The sequence below is a fragment of the Acanthaster planci genome, linkage group LG06 (genome assembly GCF_054643075.1).
Source record: "Acanthaster planci isolate LZ-2023a linkage group LG06, COTS_SCS, whole genome shotgun sequence".
Lineage (NCBI taxonomy): Eukaryota > Metazoa > Echinodermata > Asteroidea > Valvatida > Acanthasteridae > Acanthaster > Acanthaster planci.
Window position 1 is genome coordinate 13,352,206 of NC_141782.1, and position 23,619 is coordinate 13,375,824.

The 23,619-nt window shown below is 41.7% G+C and overlaps 4 protein-coding genes across 5 annotated transcripts; 3 read left to right on the forward strand and 1 right to left on the reverse strand.

Annotated features, from left to right (window-relative positions):
* The first annotated feature begins 143 nt into the window (after nt 1–143).
* On the forward strand, nt 144–1,041 carry LOC147798834 (uncharacterized). Its single transcript, XM_087137812.1, has 2 exons — nt 144–257; nt 874–1,041. The coding sequence occupies exons 1-2, from the start codon at nt 144–146 to the stop codon at nt 1,039–1,041; spliced, it is 282 nt and encodes a 93-aa protein (XP_086993938.1).
* A 945-nt stretch (nt 1,042–1,986) lies between these two features.
* On the forward strand, nt 1,987–2,655 carry LOC147798835 (uncharacterized). Its single transcript, XM_087137813.1, has 2 exons — nt 1,987–2,124; nt 2,419–2,655. Exons 1-2 carry the CDS (start codon nt 1,987–1,989, stop codon nt 2,644–2,646), a joined length of 366 nt encoding a protein of 121 aa, XP_086993939.1. The 3' UTR covers nt 2,647–2,655.
* Nucleotides 2,656–4,880: 2,225 nt separating this feature from the next.
* Nucleotides 4,881–14,431, forward strand: LOC147798836 (uncharacterized). 2 transcript variants are annotated; one of them, XM_087138436.1, is made up of 12 exons: nt 4,883–5,830; nt 5,959–6,021; nt 6,940–7,050; nt 7,347–7,448; nt 7,959–8,075; nt 8,497–8,568; nt 8,989–9,114; nt 9,870–9,911; nt 10,687–10,785; nt 11,435–11,467; nt 11,676–11,772; nt 11,905–14,431. In XM_087138436.1, exons 1-12 carry the CDS (start codon nt 4,981–4,983, stop codon nt 11,909–11,911), a joined length of 1,719 nt encoding a protein of 572 aa, XP_086994562.1. In that variant the 5' UTR covers nt 4,883–4,980; the 3' UTR covers nt 11,912–14,431. The 2 variants fall into 2 exon arrangements, with proteins under 2 accessions (XP_086994563.1, XP_086994562.1); XM_087138437.1 differs by lacking the exon at nt 5,959–6,021 and having other exon boundaries at nt 4,881–5,830.
* A 1,517-nt stretch (nt 14,432–15,948) lies between these two features.
* LOC147798837 (uncharacterized) lies at nt 15,949–18,658 on the reverse strand. The gene is made up of 5 exons (XM_087138439.1): nt 18,400–18,658; nt 17,600–17,801; nt 16,807–17,018; nt 16,490–16,654; nt 15,949–16,083 (listed from the first exon to the last, which is right to left on the reverse strand). The coding sequence occupies exons 1-4, from the start codon at nt 18,524–18,526 to the stop codon at nt 16,602–16,604; spliced, it is 594 nt and encodes a 197-aa protein (XP_086994565.1). The 5' UTR covers nt 18,527–18,658; the 3' UTR covers nt 15,949–16,083; nt 16,490–16,601.
* Nucleotides 18,659–23,619: the final 4,961 nt, after the last annotated feature.

Here is a 23,619-nt window from a genome sequence, read left to right on the forward strand (position 1 = left end):
GTCATAACTGCGTGTTTTGAAAGGACTTTTCCAGCAATTTTTTGGTCCCTTAAAATTTGCGAGTCATTTATTCGTCTTCTTGTAAACGTTATTTCGACGGTTACTAAGTGGAGGTGTTCCGAAGCAGACAGCCAAGGGTAATCATGAAAGCTTTACTCGTCGGGCTGATATGCGTAGCCGTCGCCAGTGCCGACCTCGCACCTCTACTCACGTCTGACGATCGTCCTATACCCAACAGTTGGATAGTCAAGATCACGGTCAGTAACCCTGTGCGGATATAATCCAGTGGCGTATGAGAGTGGACAACAGACCCATTCTGCCTGGTTAATATGAATGATTTTTATATTCTTGCATGGAGGAAAATTAAACTTTCTCAGTTTTATTTCATTGACGAAAGCCCTGTTTGATTTTTGTGAGTGTGTGTCCTCAGCACACCAGCCATCCCTTGAAAAAAAAGATGTTGCAAGGTATTTCCGCATTTAGCTTCACATTTAGTCACTACTGGAAATCAAGCCGCAGAAAAAAAGCAATAGACATTCCGATGTGAAGACTCCTTTTTGTCATGGGAATAAATTCTGGAAGGAATGGGGTTTCACTCCCCCTCCCTTTCCGACTGAGGATGAATCATTTGATTCCTCCTCACGTCTTGGTTGCCAGAAACAAAAATGCGTTGCGTGAGGTTAATCTTAAGTTTCCAACAAGTTGAACACAAACTTTAAATGCTGCGTTTTGACTTAAGGTTATAAAGGCATCCCGGGGCGATCTGACATCGGAGATCGGATCTGACATCGGAGATCTGCATCTGCATATTGAGCAGGGTGCCCTAGCGTGATTTAATGTTCACACTGCTTATTTGTTTTTAAATCTTGACAGGGTTTTGAAGTAATGGACCGCGTCGCTGATGAGATCGCGAACCGCTTCAGGAGAGTCCGTCTCCCGTCTCCGCGAGTGACCAAGATCCGTTGCGTCTTGCCGGTTCTCATTCTGCGAATACCTGCTCGTTTAATGAATGATGTAAGATTGAGAGTTTTCGGATTTTAAAATGCGAAACTTTTGTCAATATGATTTGAATTTCAGAAATGATTACACACCTTGTTCTTATGAACAGTAATCAATTCAAGAAATTAAGCTTATGAATGATTTATCTTATTTTGCCGAGAATACAGAACGGACGCTAACCTTGATATACAAGACCCACTGAACAAATTCTTCTTATTAAAACATATTGTTTGATAATAACAGCAATCTAACTGAATGTGATGTCGACCTGGTGGACGATTGTAGATGTACAATGTACCGCTATCATTTTGAAGTTAATCCTCGTAAAAGCGATATGTGCTATTAACTTTTAAAAAGAACATTCGTGCTCCACTTGTCCGAGGCCACAGAGTATGGTCATCAGCTGGATTCGAACCCTCTGCTCTCTGAAAACAGGCAACGAAGCTTAACCACGCTACATTCCCCTCGAGGAAAGGATAATCATTTTTCTTGTCTTTTGCCTCCTTCTCGAGGTTGACTTGAGAAAATTGAGTCACACTGAGCTTTATTCCGTTAAAAACGCAAATATTTTCTCTCGCATTAAACGAGGACCACTTGTTCAGATCTTCCTCAAGCCACAAGTTTAAAAATTGTTCTCCGTGTTCACACTGACCAGTTCCATGGTTTAAACGTGTTGCTCGATACTGTACTGTTTTGGGGCAGGCAGTTCAGACAAAGCCAATTGCAAGATGGTGAAATTAATCGCAATGAATGCTCTGGTATTTTGGTGCCTGTCGTTAACATCCACTCCATCGTCCAAGTGACACCTTCACTATATTTTTCACTGAATAAAGAGGTGCACGGTTGGGCAATTTTTTAAAAGGAGATAAAAAGCAACTCCTGTGTAGGGTCGTGCAACTGAGGTTTAAATTGCACAATTTGTGCATCTTATTAGCTTTGAAAACGGTGCGTAAACAGAGTGGCTCGACGGGAGGCGGAGTCGTGTCGATGTCCCTAGGATGGTCTAGGTCCGAGACTATCAACACAGCGGTGAGAGAGATGGTGGCCGCCGGGTTTGTAGTATCAATCGCGGCCGGTAATTCTAACATCGATGCCTGCAAAGTCTCGCCTGCAATGGTGGACGAGGTCAGTGAGCTACCATCACTGCACTTCCTTTTTTTTAGTTATTTAATAAACCACTTAATGAAAATACTACCTTTTTAGCACTTATTTGGGGAAATCTTTATTTTTAGTAGATGTTTGCAGATGAGGAAGTGGCAGACCATTATGTAATGGGTGAGCAATGTTTGTAAACAAGAGAAATACTGGTAGGGCAGTGAAAGTCAAAGTGAAGCTTGGAACGTTTTCACTTGAAGTTTGCTCTCTGTTCATAAACTTCTCAAGATATAAGCATATCCACAAACTATTTTCACAAACCAGGTAATTACCGTAGGTGCAGTGGACAACAAAGATAAGTTGGCGCACTTCTCCAACCACGGCTCTTGTCTTGATATCTTCGCTCCTGGCGTGGACATCCTGAGCTCTACCTGCAGTGACTACAGCTTCAGTGCCACCAAGACGAAATCGGGAATCTCCATGGCCTTTCCTCACGTGACTGGTGGGTCCACATCCTCATGTAACGTTCTTCCTCTGCAAGTTCAGTTTTAGCAATGCTGGCACCGCGGCCTGAGAAGCAAGATATTACATAAGCACCACTTATTGATTGAAAATAAATTTGGTTTATCTTACCCGGATGAAAGCCTTATGCTAAGAGACTGACTAAAAAGAATGGTTCATGGAATGAATGTGGGGAGGGGATAGGGACGCAGAATGGATGCAAGAAAACAAGATTCTCATTCGCATAAAGAGCATCCATGATGTACCCTTTGTTAATTGCATAACATGAACAGTTTCCTTTGGAATAATAGGAGCCTTCTTGAAGATTTCGCGCGTTTGGAAAGGGCAAGATTTTTTTTTGCATTTATTGTAAAGAAATTACGAAAAAATAAACATGCAAACTGTTTGTTTCGTTATTTGCTTTGAAGCAATACACTACACAAAACTTCCAATAATGTGATTACCACCTTTGGGTAAAAAGTTAAAGGATATAGATTATATTCCCACAGTCCACTATGATAAAGGTTTTGATTTTTTCTTTGGCCATAATGTGCCGTCGCGCTGTACTTGGGCCAAAACCGTGGCGCCTCCCCTGCAGATGTCAAGACAGCATTGCTGAATGACGCAACCAGTGACGTCATTCCGGACACCAAAGGCTCTCCTAATAAACTCCTTTATGTCAGTGTAAGCAGGTTTGACGATCTTACGTCGTTTTCGTTTTTTAGTTGGTGATGATAGAGTGAGTCCATAAGCCAAACTTAAACAAGTGCTTTCTTTATTTTTTTCTTATTTGCAGTATCAATAAGATTGCTGAAAAACTGGTTGAGGACTATCGAGAAACGACGCGTATTACGTATTCACCGGAATAAAGGAGTGCTCAATGCAGCATTGACGGCTCGGGTTAATCGTTCTTTGAAATCGATAACGGCAGATTACCTAAGAAGTTCCAGATTTCGAGTACGGTGTAAAGAGATCAATCAATTACCATCGAAGATTCTTTTTTCTGGCTGGCTTATGCTGATCCAATACATCGTTTCATATTAGGGGAAGCACTAATTGTCTAAATCTTATAGAGTGACAAAAAGGAGTACCGAAGCAAATGGCTAGACTTTCGATTCCTTGAAATCGATTCCTCAAATATGCCATAATAACTTATAACAGAAAGAAAGAGACATTACTTGTCAAAGTCTTCATATTCGAAGTATGTCATGTTTGAAAGGATCCTTTTGATCTGAAATAAAAGATGAAGAAAGAAAAAAGTTATCTTGTAGAAAGTTTGGGCTGTTTTGATTTCTGTTCCCAACATTGTATTGACTGAATGCCGTGCCATTCTGACACCTTAGGTTTGCATTACACCAAATACGCGCCCATAGAAAACAGTGCAAAATCAGACCAAAATGGCGCCGCCTGGTGACTCTCGGGAAGAGGTTGGCCTCGTTTTTTTTCAATGGAAATTCAAGACTATGGGCCAGAAGATCAAGATTCGTTTCCATTATATGGGTGTTAGCTACGAAAAAAAAAAATTCGCCTTTCCCCGAAGATACCCCCAAAATAGTAATAAAACTACGCGTTCAGGTCTGAATGTAGCCGCCCGCCTCTATCCAAAATAAGCTCACAATTTGGGGCTTTTTGTGAAAAAAAAACACTTCAAATTGGAAACTATCGGTCCTAAATTTGGGATATCCAGAAATATTTCTGGGATCCTTCCTGATTATGGCTGTCTTATCGTGAAAATCTCGTGGGGTCACAAAATACTAATGAGCTCGCGCACAGAAATCCAACAATTTGGTGGAATACACCCTTGCACAGCTTCTCCTTGCTTGGACCGTACCCATCAGCAACCTTTTCTTAATCTGGGCTTCGTCTCAGGATTTCGCTTCCTCACATGCCTCGTAATCATTTTTGGAAACGTTTTTGTTGCAAAGAGATAGTCCTCATCTCCGCTGGAAATAACGGGCTTCACATTAGACACCGTGTACCTAAAGTAGAGAACGCAGACACATTGAGCTAAACTCAGGAAGAATAAATAACAGGAAACTGAAGCCTGAGGCAGGACCTTCTTTATAACCTAGACAAAGCCAGGGTTCCGAAAACCCCTAACTAGCCGAGTTGCACATGCGTATTGAGTGCGTTTCTGTGAGCACGTCACAGCATAATCGATAATCATCAATTTACATAACGCAAGCCTCGTTCCCATGAGCCTTGCTGTCCATGCTGGCTCTCACCGTGCCCTGGGCGTAAGCAGCCCGTGGGGAAAAGGTTGTACATACGCAAATTGCGCAGTAACTGTGTACGCGCGTCTTTGTCAACAGAAAGCAGGAGTTTCGTTCAGTCTTCTTTTACGCTTGCGCGCCGTCTAAGAACCCTTCAAAAACTTCCAAAAGAATGAACGCATTTCAGCAAGTGCCTTGCTGGGGAGTGGCAGTGACTGTTGGCTTGATGACAGGACTGTTTTACACTGATGTACTGGTAGAACCGCCGAAAGTGCAGCCCCTTTGCGCCATCGGTCACTCCTATACTGAAAACCGCACGCGCCTTGCAGACCGAGGCGCATATCGACAGCTCCAGCTCTCTTTCGATCGCCTCGCACTACCCCCAGTGCCGTTTCCTCGCCCGCCGGAGGATGGGACTCGACTTACGGATAGCCAGTTCTTTTACACAAATCCTGGGACTTGTCTGGCAAACCATCCTCTAGTCTGGCTGGTGACATCAGCTGTGAGGGCAGGTGAGAACCAGACACCCAGTCACCTGGACGAGGTGTCTGATGGCGGGATTTTACCATCCATCCTGCCTGGCGTCTGGTCCACCGAGAAGTCCTGCAATACCACCTGCGGGGCTCCTAGCGACACCTGCCCAAGGAGCAGCCCTTGGATCACTGAGCAGGAGGAGGATATCCAGCAGCCCAGCACCGGCCACCAGCCTCTCGATGCCTTCACCATCTTGTCGGGAGTGCTGGTGCCGGTGTTCATCCTTCTCCGAGGGGGCATTCCACACCACAGACTCAGGAGGAAACCCTGGAGAGTCCACCGGGCAGTTCCAGGCTACTGCCGCCGCCAACAACACCAGCGGACGGTGCTCTGGGATTCCAGCCTCCTGCAAGACGTCTTGCCGAGCCGCAGGGACTTCATGTGCCAAACGGTGGTGGCCATTCTACTGCCTGGCGTTTGGCCTTCCCTGCTGGTGTGGCTCTTGACGGCTGTGTGGGATCTTTGCACCAAGTCCAGCAAGGAACATGGTGAGAACAGAGAAAGTTTACTGAAGCATTTTTAAACTTTCACGCATTGCTGTCATTATGTCTTAGTCTTAAAAAATGTTTGAAATGAGGCATCAAGAGTGAAGACGGTGGCATTGTACTTGTTGCAGCTCCTCCTGATGACTCACCACCTGAGGAGGGCGAAATAAACGAGAACAGGGACACAGATGAAAGTAAGTAATACTAACCCTCGTAGGCCTATCCCATGTCTTATGCACTTTTGTGTCATCTAAGATACGTCTGAGTGTTTCCTTAATTTTCAGCCTTGTTAACTTTCAAGTTTTCTGAATTCGTTTTTAAATGTTTAATTTCTTTCATATTATTATTACAGAAACACAGTTTTATCAACATATTTATTTCCAAAGTGCGTGTGTAATATTGTTTTACTAGATGTTTTGGAGGGTTGCCTTCTATTTCTAAGTCTATTTTTAGCTTGGTTGTATTTCCAGAGATAATGAATGCTCATGTGAGTTTCATCTTTTTATAACTCAGATTGGCTTTTGGAAGTTTTCTTTGAGTTGTCATGGGCGATGTTACATTTCTTACAATAATTAATCCATGTAACCAAACGAGGATCTGATCGCAAAATTCCACAGAAAGGATATAAATGTCGTCATCGAAATTCTACAGCCAATGAGTATTTCGAAGATTAAGAATAAAGGGGGAAAATAGCCTCTGACAGCAGGACGTAAAAAATAGTTTTTAAAGTGAAGTCCCCGGACATGTGCCATCAGCAAGAAAGCCTTGAGCCAGAGTACAACAAATAGATATAATAAATAAATATTGAATATATGTACAAGTACCCAAGGTATAGTGATATAAAATGTAAGGCATTAAATTTAAGAGTTCAAAATTCCAAAACAAAGAAATATTTTAGAAAGTGATTGAAATATAACTCTGAATAGAACTGCACAGATACTTTTCCCCAGCAATTTCTTTTTCATTTAGATGCAGTTTCCAGCTTACAATTAGCCGAAATCAAAGACTTGAAAGGGCAACTTTATTGTCAGTTAGGTTTAAAACTTATTCATCATGACAAACTGTCATTATAAAATGACAAAAACGAGGACTGTTCTTAAATTCCATCACAGTAATTGCGGCAATCGATGGAGACGCTTTGCTAAATATTCGATCACTGCAGGGGTATGATGGCCTCCCTGTTACAGTTAGGACCCCTCAGCCACCCAACAAAACTGAACCAGGTAAATGATTAGTTCATCTGATGTTCTGATACGTATTTTGTGTCTTATGCAATGAACTTTACCGTGAAGGGGAAATATATGTTACTGTAACCAAGGCAAGTTAATATGAGGTCGAGTTCCTGTCCCCCTTCACGAACAGGGCTGTGGTTTGTTGTGTTTTTTTTTTAGCCTGTTCATGATTGATAAATCATTGATCTGCGCATTTAAGAAGACATTGGTTCCAATAAAATTAATCAACCCGTACTAAAAAGAATCGCACATATTGGGAAAATATGATTTCCTTTTCAAACCCACAGTTTCGCTGATTGTCCAGAATTCAGCTGATTTTCCACCACTTCAGGAATTGGCTGTCGTTCGGGAACATCAAAGTAATCCAAATGACGAGAAAAAGCCAGCAGGCAAGTTTATCGAATGACCATATGCTTGTAGATCAATTGTGAATGGAAAAGTGGCTCTTTGTAAAACATGCAGTCCAACAATTCATGTTTGGCCCCCAAAATGTCTTAGCTTGTTAAAACCTTGTAACTTTGTAAATATATAATTCACATTCCAAAGATGCTTAGGAATGTAGTCAGGCATTGTCATAAAAAATTTAATGACGTACTGACATAATTCAAAATTATGAGTAGTTCTCTGCTACCAACCTGTTTTTATCCAGCTTCATCTATGATGCTGATAAATATTCTAAAGAAAAATGATGATCGTGGTCAGCGCTGGACAGCAAGAAACCCTCAAACAGTTTTCTCACAGATACTCACGGGATAGGTTTTCAGTTCACATTTAAGAAATCACCAAATTTAGTTAACAAGGCAATTAATGATACTCTCGTTTAATTGGAATCCAGTCTTTAGGAAACGTTGCCTTTTGGATTTAAAATGTAATGCTTACCCCGTTCCGTTCCAACTCAGCGACAGTGCAAACTGATGCCGAAGATACATGTAGCCTACAAAGTCGGCATGTTCTGGAATGTGATGACCAAGTCATAATTCCTCGAACGGCTCAGACAATGACCAAAGAAGACCCAGGTAAATAATACTACAATCAACCAAGGGAACATGAAATCCTAAGTTGGTAACATTTGGACCCCAAAAGCCGTTGGGTTTTCAGGACAAAATGGATTGAACTGCACGGCAGATATTATCCTGGAAATTGTAGGTTGCCGTTCCACGTTGAAGTAAGACGTGCAAATTTCATTAGAGTCATTAATTTATACATGGGGTAAGATTAGTTGGGTAATTCTTCCCATTTTTCTACTGATAACTATCCCAATGTACATATATGAAATTACACCCATTAACATTTAAACAGCACACAAAATTTGAATAAACAAGTTAATACACACAGAAAACATTAACATAGGATAAAACAGGAGATATAATCAAAATAGACGAGGAAAGAATTACATGGACTATCGTAGAATCCTTCTAGTTTATATTTAATCTTCAGATTTCACAGCTTCGGTTGATCCTCCACCGTCAATCGCCCAGAAATCTAAACAGGCAAGCAGGCTTAAGCAAGGCAAGTTCCTAATATAGTCATGCATTTCACCAGCCTTATACTTATTCTCCTTCCTCTTCCACGAGAATCAAGAAAAGCAAGAACGCGCTCTTTAATTTATTCTTTCTCTTTTTTTTTGGAACCACTGGTAATGTTCCGCATAATAAACCACATATCAGATGCCACTTAGGATGGCCAATGCTATTTTGACAAATTGGTATGACATTGACTCACTTGCTGATTAATTCCAGCAATCTTCAAGCAGCCTTGAGAGGATCTGATGCAAAATGTGGACGGGCAAAATATCCAAATATTCGTTTTGCTTTCATACCGCAGTAGATCCAAATGAATTCAATCACTTTCTACTCTTGAAGAAATGAAACGAACAAATTCTCAAATAATAGTGCAACATCAGTCTTACGTATCTTGCTCCATACACAGCAAAACATTTCCCGGTCCGACCCGCCAGAGCGAAAGAACCCCGCCAGAGATCTCGTTCAATGTCGGATGGAGGGAGCTCGCCCTTCACGCCAGATTTCACGACGTTGGAGTACAAGGAAAACCCAGGTAAGTGTCCCTGAAGATGAGTGCCAAGGCATATGGTGAAAGCTGGGTAGACTCCTCTATTACTAGCGTACTCCAGCGGGAGGGGAGAAAGGGTGAACTTGCCCCCTGGAGGGAATTTTTTTTCAATTTTTTTTTTCACCTGAGAGTACTTCATAGGTGAACAGGAAAGAAACTAATCGGTATACATGTATTTATTTATCAACTAAATAGACTATATTTTTCTCCCCCGTTATCATGTTGAATGGGCCTATAAGTGCATTTGCTTTTGAATTTGTCCCCCTGACATCAAAAGCTGGATGCGCCACTGTCCATTAGTGTATTTGGGTGAATTTGTGTAGCGAAAATAACATGCAGTTCTGAGCAAATCTTAGATTGTAGAAACGGCAGGTTCACAGTGATCCGATCTTTCAATCAGAACACTGATTTCTAATACCTTCACAATAGTGTAATTTGAATGCTGACTTCAAAAAGTCGAGAATTTCTGTTTTTTCGACAGTGGTACAGATGTAAAACGAAACCCTCTTCCGTGTTTTATCGATTAAAGCAGTGTTTGTAATCCTTTATTCTGACTCAAATGGGTGACTTGGATGATGGGATAGAATAATTGTTTCATAACTTCACACCTGTGCCGTTTTTAATTCCATCCAAATCAGGAAATCTGTGGGAAACAAATGGCTCAATTTTATCTCTCTGTTTCCAGATCAGTTTCTTCGCCTAGCTTTGTATTAACCATCTTTTGTCTCCTTTGTTGGTAGGGAAGGGGGTTAGCTGGTTTGTTCCACTGAGAAAATCCAAAGGTAATATCAGTACCTAAGGGAAGCTTGGTTGAAAGAGGAGCAGCTGGGATAAGTACATTCAGAACACAGAGGCTGGATGTCTTTATTAAGCCACAATTGTTCTTGTCCCGAAATATATCACTCATCATGAACTGTAGTTGAGCTGTGTGTCGAGAGAATATGCAATATAGCATGCAACTATTATGAGCTTACTGTCCATGTGCACTGACGTTATGATGCACCATTTTGGTTCCAAACATAGGGACGTTCATGTTGCAACTCTCGCCATTCTGTAAACACTTCTGGTAGTGCGCATCTTGATAATCCTTTATGGCAAAGTGTTCCTCTGTGAACATGTTGTGAACCACGTATTTCTAGCCACGTCTCAAGCGTAACTGGACAAACCATTCTTAACTCTCCTACTAAAGCCTACAGATTGTGTATACTATTACGCTTACAGCTGTGGTCAAGGCTTAACTGCCTCGTTGAATATGACATTTGTCAATAGGCCGATCAATAGGCTAATCAATACTAACACCATACCATGCACGTGGGCCACATAATTATACACTTTGGCTGAACAGCAGAATTCCTCTGTTGATGACTGTGTGCAGAGGATCACCGTTCTTTCGTTGGACATATTCTGTAATTAGCTGATACACCCTCTCCCCTGAATCTCGAGTGTCCCAGGTTTATATAGTGAGTCTACATCTGCACTAAGTAATACTTCATTTGGCTACAATATTTCACCAAACACTTTGTTCTTCTTCTAATCCATCTCCTACAATATCTGTAGTACTAGTCAGCAAATCTCTGCTGCAGTCGGCTTGCAGCAATGAAAACCGTGAAGGCAGCTGGCCCCCGAAATCCACCCGATCAAGCCCCAAAGTGAAAAGTAAATACAAACTAAACTTCCTGTATAAGTGTATCCACATCAGCACGCTGTAACTCGGCAAAGTTCACTTGAATCTGTGAACGCTGAAGTGGATTTTAATTAGAAGCAATGTGAAGCAGAGGGAAGAGCGTAGTGAAGGAAATTGAAGTGCGAGTTCATGATCTCAGATCTTGGACGTAGTTGGTAATGATGTACGCGCTGAATAGTGGATCTGTGGATCGTACTGAATCAGTTTAGGAACAGCATGGTGCCCGACCTTCTTGTACAGAAACTGCATGCACCATTTTTTGAAACCAGTCTTATTCTACCTTTGAAAACCTTGTTTCAAATGGTTCACCCATTTTTTCTTGCCTAAGAAGGCTGCATGGCCACCATGCTGTGTCCGAAATCTCATGTAGAGAGGGTGAGTCCCAGGCCTTTAATTCTTTTGAGTATTTTCCTAAATTTCCCTGGATCACTGGGGCTACTCAAGAAATGTAACCCCCCCGCCACCACCACCACCTTAGCTGATTTCCACGTCTTAGAAATATTGCATACTTTCCTAAGTAAAGTCTGGGTAAACTTATCAGTTCTTCACAGTACCTCAGTACCGTGTCATCGAATTCCTAACTGCACTCAATGCAAATTTTTGCTTTTGATTCACTTCTAGTGCAATGGTTCATTCCAAGTCAGGGGACGCACGGTAAGATAAAGTATTGTTTCATCTTCCTACTCTCCCCTTCTTTCTAAGTGTTGTTTCTTCTTATTGCCTTTTAGGTCTAAATTTTCCATTTTTATCAACGTAAATTCATAGAGCAGTGTTTACTAGAAATCTCCCGAATAAGTGTGAGCGTATTTTAAGAAATCTGTCATGCTAACCGGTGCTGGCTTCGTCTATCGTCTATGTTTAGTCTTCATCGAAAGATCAAATCAGGAATCAGCGGGAAATCTGGCCATCCATCGTGGGGAAGTAGGTCACTCCAGGGAAGAAAGAAATCAAGGGAAAAGGTAACAACACATCAGCCTGAAAATTATGCCATGTGTTTGCATAAAGCTTCAAACGAGTTGTTCTTGCATAAGCTTCAATTAAAAGTAAACGATTTTAATGAAGGTTCATTCACTGCTTCGTTTTGCACGCAGGTGCTGAGGGTGAAGAAGAAGTACAAGACCTCTAAAGAATTGTCCCATGGACTGCAGCTCGGGAGTTTCGTTCAGTGTGTTCTGACCATCTTCAGAAAATGCCTGAGCGTTGTGGACGGCACTCCTGTGGGTAGTGCTGTCCGGGATGCTTCAGCAGGGGTCAGTCCGCAGGAGTTCGGAACCAGAAATAGCGGGACCTGCATAAAGATCCCGGAGAGGATTGACGGGGCGGACGACAACCGCAGACCGCTGATACGCTGACTGCCTCAGGAGGGAAAGGGTTGAGGGTTGCGGGAACGCACTAATGGAGACAGTGGGGGTCTTCGAGTACGGAAGGTGCACCAGTCTGTCACAAACTGAGGTGGGAGGTGACTGTGAGTGTGAGCTGCAGGGGACTGCCTAACTTGAACGAGAGGGGACTAAGTATTGTTGAGGTTGAACTTGGCCTCTTCAGATGAGTGTTCCCAGGGATCACTGGTGTTTCTCAGTGCCACGTTGAAATGCTTTTTGCATAGTTTTAATCTGAAAATGCTTTCATAAAGGGGAAAAGGTATAAGTAGAAATGAGTTCTTTATTGTCACTCTTTAATGTTGATCTTCGAGTCTAGTTGGTAGTTTGGATCTGTTTCCTCAAACGTTTCTATCATCTACATGGAAACTGGAAGCAGATTCCCTTCCATTCGAAAGGTGTTTAAAAGCTGTTAACAATGGAGAGTATTTAGACGGTAGATCTTGTTATCTACGCTTAGTGGCGACAGACAGCGACAGCGTAGTCTTCCTATGCTTTTCGGGGATTCAGTTTGAATTGATTAGGTAGTCGTGGCAGTTGGGGATGGGGTGGGGTTGATTCGAGCGCGTTGGTGACCGAGTGTCTCTTCATATCCGAATTATGCATAGGGGCTGTGTGTGGCTGTGGTGTGTCGCTGGAGTGTCGTTGATGTGTCAGCATGACAGATCCATGTTCTACGTCGTGTTTTTTGCTGTATATAAATATGCAGGGTATGTGCTCCAGTCGTCCACGGTCATGCAGTATTGGGTCGATGTCAAACCCCTCTTGACAGGCTCGTCTGCGTCTCAGACTGCCCACTGGTTTGAAGCTACTTGCACCCACCTGTTAATGCATGGTGGGTCAAACTTCATACCACGATTGCAGTTTGTCGACGTCACGGCAAATTTTGTCTTGAGGTGTCGTTTTTAGGATCCCAAACGCTTATTGTTACTGAAAGGAGTCAAAACAGCTGCCCTGTGTCTGTAGTGGATATGCAGTAGAATATGGCCTTTGTGCTGATGAAAACCTGAATATGCCCTTTCACTAAACTCGATTGATGATGCAGTACACGGCAGCCTTTCTCAGACCTCGGCTCAGTGACAACCAAGCTCGACAATCAATCTTGACTGCCAACACTTTTAGGAATCCCGACACGTCCTGTGGTCTTAGATGTAAAAGGAAATCATTTTGATAAGATCTTGGGTCACACTACACTCGAGAAGACAACAAGACCCGCAAGTGCGACATCATCTCTCAAGTGTGCCATCTCGGTAACACCTGTCCCCCTCTCCTGCCAGCCATTGAGTCTCCTGCATCTCATGATCATCCACCTTCCTTGGTTTGCAATTGACTGGTGAGCCCCTGCATTCGAAGTCTCCCATGCATGGCTGTGTCAGTCAGTTCTCTCGCTCCTTTCAATCCTCCTGCTTCCGAGATCGTTGGTCCGTTAGCGGTCTGTGGTCGGCGCCCACGCGGTCAATCCGCTCCAGAGTCTTCTTGTGGGATCCGGTGTTTCAGTTTCGTTCTTCCAGGGGCCGATCCCTGGTGCTGCACCCTGTGATGACACTACCCACTGGAATGTCAGCTGCATTGCCCGGACATTTTCCCGAGGGTGGTCAAGGCATGCTGGTCAAAATGTCGAGTTGGAGCTGTTGCTTTTTCCACTGAATCTGAAAGCCATATTATAATCCCTTATTGTTGTTCGCTTCCAGTTTGCATTCATCATTGATATTCGAGTGACCAGTGATCTGCTGACTGAACTTGAACAAATCCATTTTTTATTTTGAAACTATTTGTTCTAAAAACATAACTCACTGTTATTGATACCAATGTGAAGATAACAAACTTTTCTTTTGATATAGAGTTCTTTGACACGTAATTATGATCATTGTTAAGATCTGCGAAACATCAAGAATCATGTATTGATATAAAAAATATAGAAACAGCTTAAAGAATCAACTTTAAAATACAGCCTAACAATATCTCAACAATGAACGGAAATATAGGGAAATTAACGACATTGGTTTTTAGAATTTCACCATTTCATTGAAATAATTATATACATTTGCAGGTCTATATTGAGAGAAATTATTGTCCAGGAAACACTTACCAATTTAGCAATAAAGTATTTCGCCGTTCAGGGATTTCATTATTATTATTTCTTTCCAAGACAAAGCTAAAGCTATTTTTAATCGTTTGAAGCAGTCAACAGCAAATAATTTTAAAAATATTAAACTGACAGCAATGTGCACGAAATCTATCAAGCTTGTGGTTTTGTTTCATTTTCTACAGGATTTAGTTGAACGTTCCAGAGGTAATTTTATCAAATCAGGAAGAAAAAAGTGGTTTTGAGGTATGATGCCAAAAATCTTTGAGTATTTCTGAGTAATATTGACCCAGTGGTTGGTAGGGAACGGAAACAAAAATATCGAGAATTCGAGCCGTACATTTCTTGTGTTCGGTTGAAAAGTAAGTCGGTATACACGGAAAAGCATATTAAATTTTGATGGAAAATTTTACTCAGAAGTTATTTTAATTAAATGTGACACTAATTAGGACTACGGCCATGGCCTTGTACTGTACTGCGCCTTTGTAGTGGATGCCCACAATGTAAATAGTCCCCTGCTTAGAGTACCAAAGTGTGACGTCACTTGGAACCAGAAAGTGTAGTGCAAACGAATGGAGTACGCGCGCGTGTTGGTTCACGCGCTGGTTCTCGCGCTAATGCCTTTTACACACTAATTGTGCGCGTGACGTATTCACTTCGGTACTCTATAGTGTTTGGATATGACTTCTATCCGAGGTACCAGGTTGGTCGTCGCAAGGTACTGTACCAACAACCTTAGAGCTAGAGAGAGAGAGAGGTTGTTGCCTCATCTAAACATATTTCAACCTCATACGGGTTTCTTATTATCTGGTTTCTACAAGAGAATTTCGAGGATAAAGTTTAAAAAAATAAGAAATTGTACTGGACAAATTTATTTCATTTTTCTGTTTGATGATTGATGTTCTCCCCAGTAGTGTGGCCTAGTGAAGGAAAAGCATATATTTAGGAGTCAACCTTCAATACTTGTCAAATTAAGTAAACTTGCAAGAGCAACTTTAAATTGATTTGGCAAACACTGATCATTTTGGTTGGAAAAATATGATATTCAGTTTCACTCTCTCAAACAAGACAGGAAAGTCAACGGCCCTCTCTGACATGCCCACCGTCACTGTACATCTTTTTGGAGGGGGAGAAAGCTGGCGGCCCTCCAACATCATCTTGAGCAAATCCCTGGTTGCGCCAGGAAGGGTCCCCTTGAACATCTGGTGGTCCTCGCATCGGTTTCATAGTCTCACTGCCCAGATTGACTGGCATGATGGGATAAATCTTGAAGGGTTTGTTTTTGGTGATAGCGGAGCCGGGTTTAGTGGCGAGATCCTGAGGTGAATTTGGTGATTTTTCTTCGGGGGAGACATATCTTCCCGTGTTGCCGTGGTCTCTGGGATGAGGTCTATGATCAGCGACGTGTAAGGCCTCCTTTTTCAAAACGGGTTTCTGCTGTTTCCGACCCTTTTCACCGTTTGGCTCTCGAGGGTCCTCCATGATAACAAAGACATTACTGGGCGAATCAACATGCCGCCTTCCTCTTGATTGGGGAATCAGTTCGGCTCTGCCGACCTTTCTCGGCCTGTGCGGGTTGCTTGAGGGTTTTTCGCCCGGCTGTGGCCCCACGGTCCCCGGGCAGCATGTGCATGTGCAGCCCGCATAACCCCGGCAGGAGCACGTGCGGCGGCAGAGGTGACGGCTCGGAGTGGTGCAGCACCCGCCCAACTCGCAGCATCGCCGCCGCCGAAACGTACAGCACAACCAGGGGATGTAACCTGGTCGCCAGCAACACCAGTACAGAAGTAATGGGATTGAAAGAGCTGCAATGCAAGCCACAGTAATGAGAAGAGGCGTCCAGTCAATATCATACGTCGCTGAGAGAAAGAAGTAAAGATGTAGCTAATTTGAATTTAATTGATAAAAACAGATTGTTTGCTTTACGGAAGACAAAAAAGGTGATGTACACGTTCTTAACCAACCCCAGGTGACTCCTTTTAACTTGGGCCTAATTTCTTAATTCTTCTACCCAAGAATTCCACTCCTATGATATCTATTCTGTGGCTAGCATGTACCGTTTGTGCTAAACCTGTAAGTGTGGAATCTTTGCGAAATCTACAAGTACGCACAAGTAAAACACTACCTAGTTTGAATAAACTATCTGCAATGATCAGCAGAGATCTGTTTGTAATATATTCACTAGGACCGTTTCTCTCGAGAAATGCTTACCTGGGCAGAAAGCTGGTGCTATCTCGTTGACCTGATCACTGTAGTCCTCGTCCCCACGGTTGGACACACCCTGGCGGTCACATGACAGATCCTTTGGGATGCACCTGTTGGTCTACTGGCAAAGAATGCGCTCCTCCGATTGTTCGCTGCTGTTACAAAATATATCTATCAAAAAATATTAGACCATTTTTTTGCAGATAGGACTTGGTTAAAATGATTTCTTTGGGGGAAAAGGACAGGAAACTGTGTTCACCAGCCTTTTATATTTTTGATTGAATGACTAAACATTTATAGTAAGATTTTAAATGCTTAAATACCGTTACTGAAAGAGGAGTACACTGCCACGAAGTCAACTACCCTCAGGTTACCGCTTGCATAAATTTGCATGCTCAGCGCTGATTGGCTTGAAGTTAGCAAGGCGGGGCGTTGGCTACCGCACGTTGCGTTACGTAGTACCGGTGACGTCGCCCCATCAGGACCGTCGTAGAACGTTACGCTCGCATGTTCGCACGTTGGGTCTGTCAGGTATCTGAAAGGGAAAAGGTGAAGAGTCAAGGAGTTTTTAACCCTAAAAGAGCCGGTTTATTTTGGCCCATCTCACAGCAAGGGGGCCACCCCCCTAAGAAATAGGCTGTGCCATGCTCGATTTTATTTTACCTGGCATATGATGAAAAATACTCATCATCAAATTTGAAGTCGGAACTCAATCAGACGCGTGTTTTGATGTTACAGTCATTTGAAGTTCAAGTCTACATACATGCCAGCACGCGTGTATGGAGCACTGCAGCGGAAAAAATAATACATTTTTGGAAAGATGTGCGCTGTGCAAGAATGATTTTCGCCAAATTGGGGTCAAATGATTCCAAATTTGGTTGTATGCCTCTGCATGAACCACACAGGTTACATTCACCAGTGTATCACTGCATTAATCATGACTCCTGGCTACGGTACATGCCTGGTCCCAACTAGTTTAGGAAATTCGTATTTGCCGCTGTATGCATGTACTTCGCTGCCATGTCATCATTTTTATCCTGAGGATACACCTCTGAATATAATACGCTAGTGTCTCGAATGATTTCTATTTGAATTGTAAAAGGGATGACGTCTCACCTCTGGGAAACATCGAACCACCTGAAGTCCAACATTACCCGCTGGAATGGTAGCTTTGACTCCATCGTGTACTCACAATGGATGAAGATATTGAAGATGTCCTGCGATTGGCTCGTACTGTGCGACGAAAGGATCTTCCCGTAGTGGTCCGTTCCACTCCGAACAGACATGCAAGAGCCATCGCTTGGAGAAATCAAGACCTCTGTCAAAAGGTTTATCGGGGTGTTGAATTTGTACTATTGTAATTTGACATAAACTCATTTTTCTCCGTTTCAGAACAAAAATTGCCACGCACACGTCAAAACATTGTAACATTGTACACAGGAACAGAGGTGGGTTTCGCAATACAAATAAATATGTGCAAAATTGGCATTCATGTTTGGATCCTTCAATTGTACAAAGTCAATTTTGTAAGATCGAAGTGAGACCCAGAAAAACGTCCTCTCTGTATCATGGCCTTGCATACAGGCGGAAGAATAATATATAATAATACTACAAAGTGATGAGTAATGAAACTCAAGTGGTGTCCTGTTCAGTTTCAAAATATACGTTCACTGAAGTTGAAAGGGCTTTGAATAAAAGTTTCAGTTTGAATAAAATTACAAATTAAGACTAATTTTTGGCAACTGTTAAATCACGAGTCGAACCACTGGTCGTAAGAAATGGCGATATCTCACTAAAACCCCTTGATAAGGAAATGATTAGAAAATATCTTGAGATCTCAGATTCTCTTTTGGAATCCTCAACACAAACAACAACAAATCTAATTGATTTTTCTTGTTGGAAACTGTAATACCCACCCTCCTCCAGCGGTATTCTGCTACTGAGGTCCGCCGTCGCTTTACCGAGTCGACATGCTAAGCTCCTTCTAGCACACATTTGGAGAATCACCAGCACAGCCACAGGAGATATTTTCCAAGGGAACATGATGATGAACGAGATGGGCGAGACCAATCTTGGATTTTTTTTTTCGAGCGATGGTTTCCCTTCAGGGGTACTGACTTGACTGAAATCACAACTTGTCCAACTTCTCGCATTGAATGCCTAGCCAATCATGTACTGCACACACAATATCATTCCAAAATGTGGCCCTGATCCTTTGAAAACAAGTCACCCTGATCCTCCCCTCGTTACCATAACAACGCAAACGAACTCCAATAGAATGTTTGTATGTAATTCATTCCAGACTGCAAGTTCTGAACACCAAACCGTACCACCCAATCATTTCAAACTTCCCAAATGGAGAAGCACTTGACCGTTTCAGAAATAAGTGGCTATGAGGCCGCAGTCTAGTAAATGAACTGACTCGGGGGACTAAGCCCCTCACAGAAATGCAGCCCTACATGGTAAACGTAGAGTAGCTTGCAGTAATACCGTGTAGGATATATTTGTTTTCTTAGTGAGGTTCTAAATACAACTGGGACTCAACACCTTGAAGGCAATGTCGTCAGGCGTTTTTTATTCTCTACCGTCTGCAAGTCTTAATACCATCTCCATGGACATGTTTATTGTACACATCAAACTAAAACTTCATTCACCATCTTTTTTTCCCGTTTACGTCACATCAGGAAACCTAATGATGTACAAATATCGTTTATCTTAGTTACTATAACAGCAGCAATGTATTAGCATATGATAGGGACTGAAACCCTGAAAGGGATCTTAGAATGGAGGAATCATATAGACGTGCTACCCTGTTATAGACGAAACTGCGACGAGAGGTGCAGACACGTAGACAGCAAAGGCATGTAGATTTTTCTGAGCAAAATCCGGACGGCAAAATGGATTTTGAACGCAGAGTGATGATGTTGAAAATGATTGTCAAATTTAGAAGCGCAAATCACTTCTGACAATGGAGAGGGACATAGTACCTAGTGCGAGATCAATGCAAGCGTGAACCTATGGGTAGTATGGGGTCTGCTTGAACCCCAGAAAAGGTTTAGATTCAAGATGAACTGTACGATTTGAGGTAATTTCTGACCGCTTTTGTGCTTTACTCCGTTTTTGAGCATTTCCGGACATCGTTTTCAAGTTTGGGGCATTTATTGGCTACGAAGAACTTCAGGATAGGCCCAACAAATAATTAACGTTTATGAGTGCAAAGGTAAGAATATTTCCAGGGGGTGACAGATGAGTTGTATAATAATGGAACATTTCATATGTCGCTGACTAAATTTATTCTTACCATTGCATGAATGTGAAACATTTTATTTGTTATATACAAACCCGCATAAGTCCTCTGCTGTTAGCAGAACAAAGAGGAAGTGCTTGTGTATTAACGTCTGTCATTGTGTGAAATAGATTCATGGCCGAAGTTCTACCCGCTGTCAGTACCATACAACGTTAGACTGGTTTCTGGCCCTACACTATTTTCCTCTTTCTCACTGGGAATGAGATCATGAAATAGAGACGTGAACCAGTCGAGTGGAATGAAGTTCTATTTAACGGGTACTGCTGAATATAACAAATAATTCACCGACACAGAATTTGTCTAAACTCCAACTTAAACTTGTATGAAAGTGGGAGGGGTGGCAAATATGATCTCACTTCGCTTAAAAAGTGGGGGACCCAGGCCCGCCCCCACTGATCAATTCCTACGGGTAAAGTGGTTGATAAAAACATTGGTCATATTTTGACTATCGTTTGACTAGTATAGATCCTATAGTTGAACCGAAAAGGCAAGAAAATTCTAATTTGCAAACCCAAACAACACCAGCTCTGATCTCTTGGGTAGGTGGTTTCGTTCAAGGCCTTAGCTCTGTTTGATTTGGCTTTTATTCAAAGGCAGTACCCATGAAAGGAGTATATTTACGACAGTCCGTGTTTGTTGGGTTGGTTGTTACTGTCTGAAAACTAACTGTTAATACGTTGTTGCCCTTACGAAATGCTAGGGATGAGCAGTGTTGATAAAACTTGCAAACAACAATGATATGCGAGCATGTGATCAGTCTAAGGCCGACTTCGAATAAATGCTAGGCTTGAAATGACAAATGAGTCTATGGTAATGGCTGTAGACCCTTCCCATGATAATAATAATAAGTACATTTATATAGCTCTCAGTCCATCTATGAAAAATGCTCCTACGAGATGAAATTATTCAATAAAAACACAATAATAAAGCTTTAAATATCAGTATGAAAAATACTGACGTTAAAAGAGTAATATAAAATGAACACAAAACAAAACCACTGACTCCTCCTAACAGTGACAAAACTGACCACAAACCGCAAGCCAAAAATTATAAAGTTCCTATAAAAAAGCCTTCCAAAAGAGACACGTTTTTAACCCAGACTTAAAAACATCTATACTCTCAGCCTCCCTGAGGCACAAGTCTAATTGGTTCCATAGTTTAGGGGCGATGGCAGAAAGGTTCAGTCGCCAAAAGTGCACAATCTAGTGTCACAGTGCAGCAGTCTAGTTCCATTACATGACAATCGTGTATTTCTCAGTTAAGAAGAACAAGTAGTGTAAAGTAAACCACAAGGAAAATAAGGGGCGAGACCATTTAAACATTTATACTCTAAAAGACCAAACTTTACATGACTCTAGAATTCACCAGAATAGGCACCGGGCTGACATGATCAAACTTTCTGGTGCCTGTAAGTAATCTAGCAGCACAGTTTTATACTCATGAATGTGGATATACTCGCCAGCATGAAAGCAAAATACGCAATGAAACACCCTTAGTAAACAGTGAAACAAAAGTTGGAAGTAAGGTTAACTGAGACAGAGAGGTGCATTTTGAAGGTTTGCATAAAAACATATTGATTGCAGCTATCCTTTTAATAAAAGCTTGCCAATTCAGATTGTCAAAAGGTAACTCGGATAAAGATGAAGATGGGTTGTCTGTGAATGATTACGTCATCCTCCATGCCATTTCACATATGCCAGTCTGAGTACAGGCCAGTGTTAAAGCAAATGTTTTGATCTCAAAGCCAAGACTTTGACCGGCAAGCCTTTTAGACCAAGGCCAAGGATTAATCCTCAAGGTCAAGGACCTGCAGTGAAAAAGATAAACGCTGTCACATTATAACGAAACATCAATGAATCATCATCAATGATAAACATTCACCTTAGGCCTCACAGCTTTTAAACAGAAATCACTAAGAAAAAAATCCACCCGGACATGGTTTGGGATAGGTTTCACTGTCAAAAACTAAGGGAACTAAGATTATAAATGAAACTAAATCAGCATTAATCCTTTAGCTTACTGTATTCAAACCTAGAATATTGCTTTGTTGGTTCTGCGCCCAGGGACATAACAAAAATGTGATGAGGGAAAAATCCAAAAGTTATGCGGTGTTGACCAAGCATTCAGGCGCACGGACTCCTGAAATTCGCTAGGAATCGCAGTTACCGGCTTCCATATAGGACTCTTCTGGGGTCTCGGGGTTCCCGGCACACCGCACTTCCTCCCTGCCCATCCATTTAACCGTAAAAAGGATTCCAGCGACCATGTAAGGGAGGAAAACGAGAGAGGCCCCTACGCCCTGGCCGCCGAGTCGGCCATACGTCTCGAACCTGTACTTAGGCGCTTACCTGGACTATGCGGAGTGTAGACAAATTCAAAATTAAAATAATTTGGATAGGGTTAGGGTTCACAAACTCAAAATCTCATGGCTACGGTTAGGGTTTACAAATTCAAAATTGAAATTATTTGGATAGGGTTAGGGTTAGGGTTCACGAAGTCAAAATTTAATGGCTAGGGTTAGGGTTGACAAATTCAAAATTAAAATTATTTGGATAGGGTAAGGGTTAGGGTTCACAAACTCAAAATCTCATGGCTACGGTTAGGGTTTACAAATTCAAATTGAAATTATTTGGATAGGGTTAGGGTGAGGGTTAGGGTTTACAAACAAAATCTAATGGCTAGGGTTAGAGTTGACAAATTTAACATAGGCTAGGGTTAGAATTTACAAACTCAAAATTTAATGGCTTGGGTTAGGGTTGACAAATTCAAAATAAGCTAGGGCTAGGGTTTACGAACTCAAAATTTAATGGCTAGTGTTAGGGTTGACAAATTCAAAATTAAAAAAATTATTGGAAAGGGTTAGGGTTTACAAACGTAAAATCTAATGGCTAGGGTTAGGGTTGACAAATTCAACACAGGCTAGGGCTAGGGTTTACGAACTCAAAATTTAATGGCAAGGGTTACGGTTGACAAATTCAAAATTAAAAAATTTGGATAGGGTTAGGGTTCACAAACTCCAAATCTCATGACTACGGTTACGGTTTTCGAACTCAAAATTTAATGGCTAGGGTTAGGGTTGACAAATTCAAAATTAAAACTTTTTGGATAGGATTAGGGTTAGAGTTCACAAACTCAAAATCTCATAGCTAGGGTTAGGTTGACAAATTCAAAATTTGCTATTGTTAGGGTTTACAAAGTCAAAATTGAAATTATTTGGATAGGGTTAGGGTTAGGGTTTACAAACTCAAAATCTAATGGCTAGGGTTAGGGTTGACAAATTCAAAATTAATTTTTTTTTGGATAGGGTTAGGGTTCAGAAACTCAAAATTTAATGGCTAGGGTTAGGGTTGACAAATTCAAAAGTTGCTATTGTTAGGGTTGACAAAGTCAAAATTTAATGGCTAAGGTTATGGTTGACAAATTCAAAATTTGCTAGGGTTAGGTTTTACAAAGTCAAAATTTAATGGTTAGGGCTAGGGTTGACAAATTAAAAATTGAAATTATTTGGATAGGGTTAGGGTTAGGGTTTACAAACTTAAAATCTAATGGCTACGGTTAGGGTTGTCGAAATCAAAATCTAATGGCTAGGGTAAGGGTTGACAAATTCAACATAGGCTGAGGTTCGAATTTACAAACTCAAAATTGAGTGGCTAGGGTTAGGGTTGATAAATTCGAAATTTGCTAGGGTTAGGGTTTACAAAGTCAAAATTTAACGGCTAGGGTTGACATTCAAAATTTGCTGGGGTTAGGGTTTACAAAGTCAAAATCTAATGGCTAGGGTTAGGGTTGACAAATTCAAAATTAAAACTTTTGGATAGGGTTAGGGTTC